General features: G+C 45.0%; 1 protein-coding gene across 1 annotated transcript in view; it reads left to right on the top strand.

The window, feature by feature from the left end:
• LOC134462389 (cadherin-22-like) overlaps positions 1 to 2,500 on the top strand; it is a 107,975-nt gene that overhangs the window by 82,931 nt on the left and 22,544 nt on the right. Inside the window, exon 10 of the mRNA XM_063215395.1 lies at positions 1,018 to 1,269. Within this exon, the coding sequence (XP_063071465.1) occupies positions 1,018 to 1,269 (252 nt within the window). The remainder of the gene's footprint in view (positions 1 to 1,017; positions 1,270 to 2,500) is intronic.

Below are 2,500 nucleotides of genomic sequence, written 5' to 3'. Positions count from 1 at the left end.
TGGAAAGCCTTTACCACAATAACAGTAACAATAACAGTAATGGACTACAGCTAATACCTACGGTAGGTTTAAACACATCTGCCAGCATAGACATAGTCTGTTAAGTGTCTTTGAATACATGAATAAATAAATACATGAATGAATGAATGTATAAATAAAATGTATTATGACGATGATGATGATGGTGGTAGTGTTGGTGGTGGTGGTGAGGATGATGACGATGAAGAAGATGATGGGGATGAAGATGAGGACTTTTATGATAATGTCGATGATTATTATTTATATGTGCACTGTATGTATGTATTCAGTGCTTGAAGTGGGAAAATTGAGTGTTCAATCTCTACGTCGAGCACTGCATTTGTTTCAACTCAAAATGCCCAAAATCCACTAGCTCAGCTAAACAGCATTTTAATGCTAAGTGCTGGTATATTGCAGGTTCACCTTTCATCATAAATGAATTGTGTGCGATAATGCTGCCTTCTTTTTTCAATACATATTTTTCATGTATACCTTTTTGGGTTTTTTTTTTTAACTTTATTTAGACAGAACAGTGAAGAGTAGGGCAGGGGGGCAGATAATGAGTAGGAGAGAGAGACGGGGGAGGATTGGGAAATGACCCGTGTCAGGAACCGAACCTGGGTCGCCCGTGTAGCATTCCAGTACCCAGCCGACTAAGCAACGACTGGGCCAATTTTCCCTTCTTTCATTGTATTTGTTTTTTTCTGTGAGTGTTTGCTTTCATACCTATTGCGACCATAATACCATGTTTCCGGCGCAGCTGTGGCCCAGTGGTTGGGGAGGTGGACCTAAGATCATAGGGTTGCAGGTTCGAATCCCACCCTTACCTCTCCCCACACCTACAGCCATGGCTGAAGTGCCCTTGAGCAAGGCACCTAACCCCACACTGATCCAGGGACTGTAACCAATACCCTGTAGATATCTGTAAGTAGCTTTGGATAAAAAAAGCGTCCGTTAAGCATTATGTAATGTAATGTTCCCTGTCCTGTAATCCTCCAGGGAACACTGCCAGCATCAGGACCCAGCGGTCTGGCTTCAACCGGCACGAGCAGAACGTGTACCTGTTGCCCATCCTGGTGGTGGACAGCGGGCCGCCGGCCCTCAGCAGCACGGGGACCATCACCATCCACGTGTGCGGCTGCGACACGGACGGCGCCATCCAGTCCTGCAACGCCACCGCCTACGTCATCTCCGCCGCCCTCAGCCCCGGAGCCCTCATCGCCCTGCTGGTCTGCATGCTCATCCTCATCGGTAAGATGCCCTACATGTGCACATGTGCAGTGGAGCAAAGCTGACGGTCAGGCCACACCATCTCAGCGATGGCACGAGGGCAACAACTGGGGACTGAAATAGAACACGGCTGGAAGGAGAGAGAGAGAGAGAGAGAGAGAGAGAGAGAGAGAGAGAGAGAGAGAGAGAGAGAGAGAGAGAGAGAGAGAGTGGTGTTGAAATGATGACCAAACCCCAAAGGTTCTTATGTCATGTCATGTGTCCATTGTTTTTGTCATGTGATTGATGGCATGCAGCATGAGTGTGAGTTCTGTTGTGTTCTTTTGATATTTAAAAAAGAATTGGATGTATTGGATCCATAATTCCAGATTTAAATAGTATATTAGGACTATATTATATTTGGCAAATTGTATATTAGGAGTTAAGGTGCCACAATGTGGTTGTACTGAATGTTACTGTATATGTAGCAGCCTATGCAGCCTTATGAATTACTCACAGTAATACAGTAATCTATGGATAGTTGTCAAGAAATATGGTTATGGTTCGAAATGGTTATTTCTAAACAACACTGGTAGATTTCACTGCAGTACTGTAAGAATGATGATCAAAAGCAGCTGTGGGGGGTCATCTAAGGCCTAATTGTCTTGAAGTAGGTTTTGATCGGAGAATATCCGTTTCAATTCCTCCACCAGTAGGGATAATGTGGGTGGGGAATGAATAATCATTTTCTGTTCTGCACCCTCATCCATGACTGAGGTGCCCTTGAGTGCAGCCTCATATACTGTCGCTCCAGGGCAAATGTCCCTGTATCAAATTCATTTTAAGTCTCTCGATGGAAAAATGAGCCAAACGACAAGAAAAAAAACTGCCCAAAGTCCAGAAGCTAATTTCAGAACAGCTGAAAACCAAAAATACAAACTGAATGAAAACCGTCCCATCACATGAAAACAGGCATTGTTTTGTTTTATGCTGGATAGCTGTCTAGCATGCTGTCGAAAACCTTTCACCTTTTCAGAGCGTCTTGTCCAAGCTGGCGTCCATGTTTTCTGAGTCTTCTCTGCTACCATGGCTCCCAGTCACGCTTAATAGTTAGGCGAATCAAGAGGCTTTCGTCAGAATGCAGGTTTCCTCTTGGTGTTGCAACAAGCTGGCGTGCGCGGGGAGGGAGATTCAGAGGGGTTTTAGAGGGGATGAGCAAAGATGGAAAGCAAAAGGAGTGGAGCGTGTAAAAACCCTTAGCCTACTCCCGTCC

Source organism: Engraulis encrasicolus, chromosome 14 (assembly GCF_034702125.1).
Source record: "Engraulis encrasicolus isolate BLACKSEA-1 chromosome 14, IST_EnEncr_1.0, whole genome shotgun sequence".
In the NCBI taxonomy this organism is placed as follows: Eukaryota; Metazoa; Chordata; class Actinopteri; order Clupeiformes; family Engraulidae; genus Engraulis; species Engraulis encrasicolus.
This window is presented reverse-complemented; position numbering and strand designations above follow the sequence as displayed.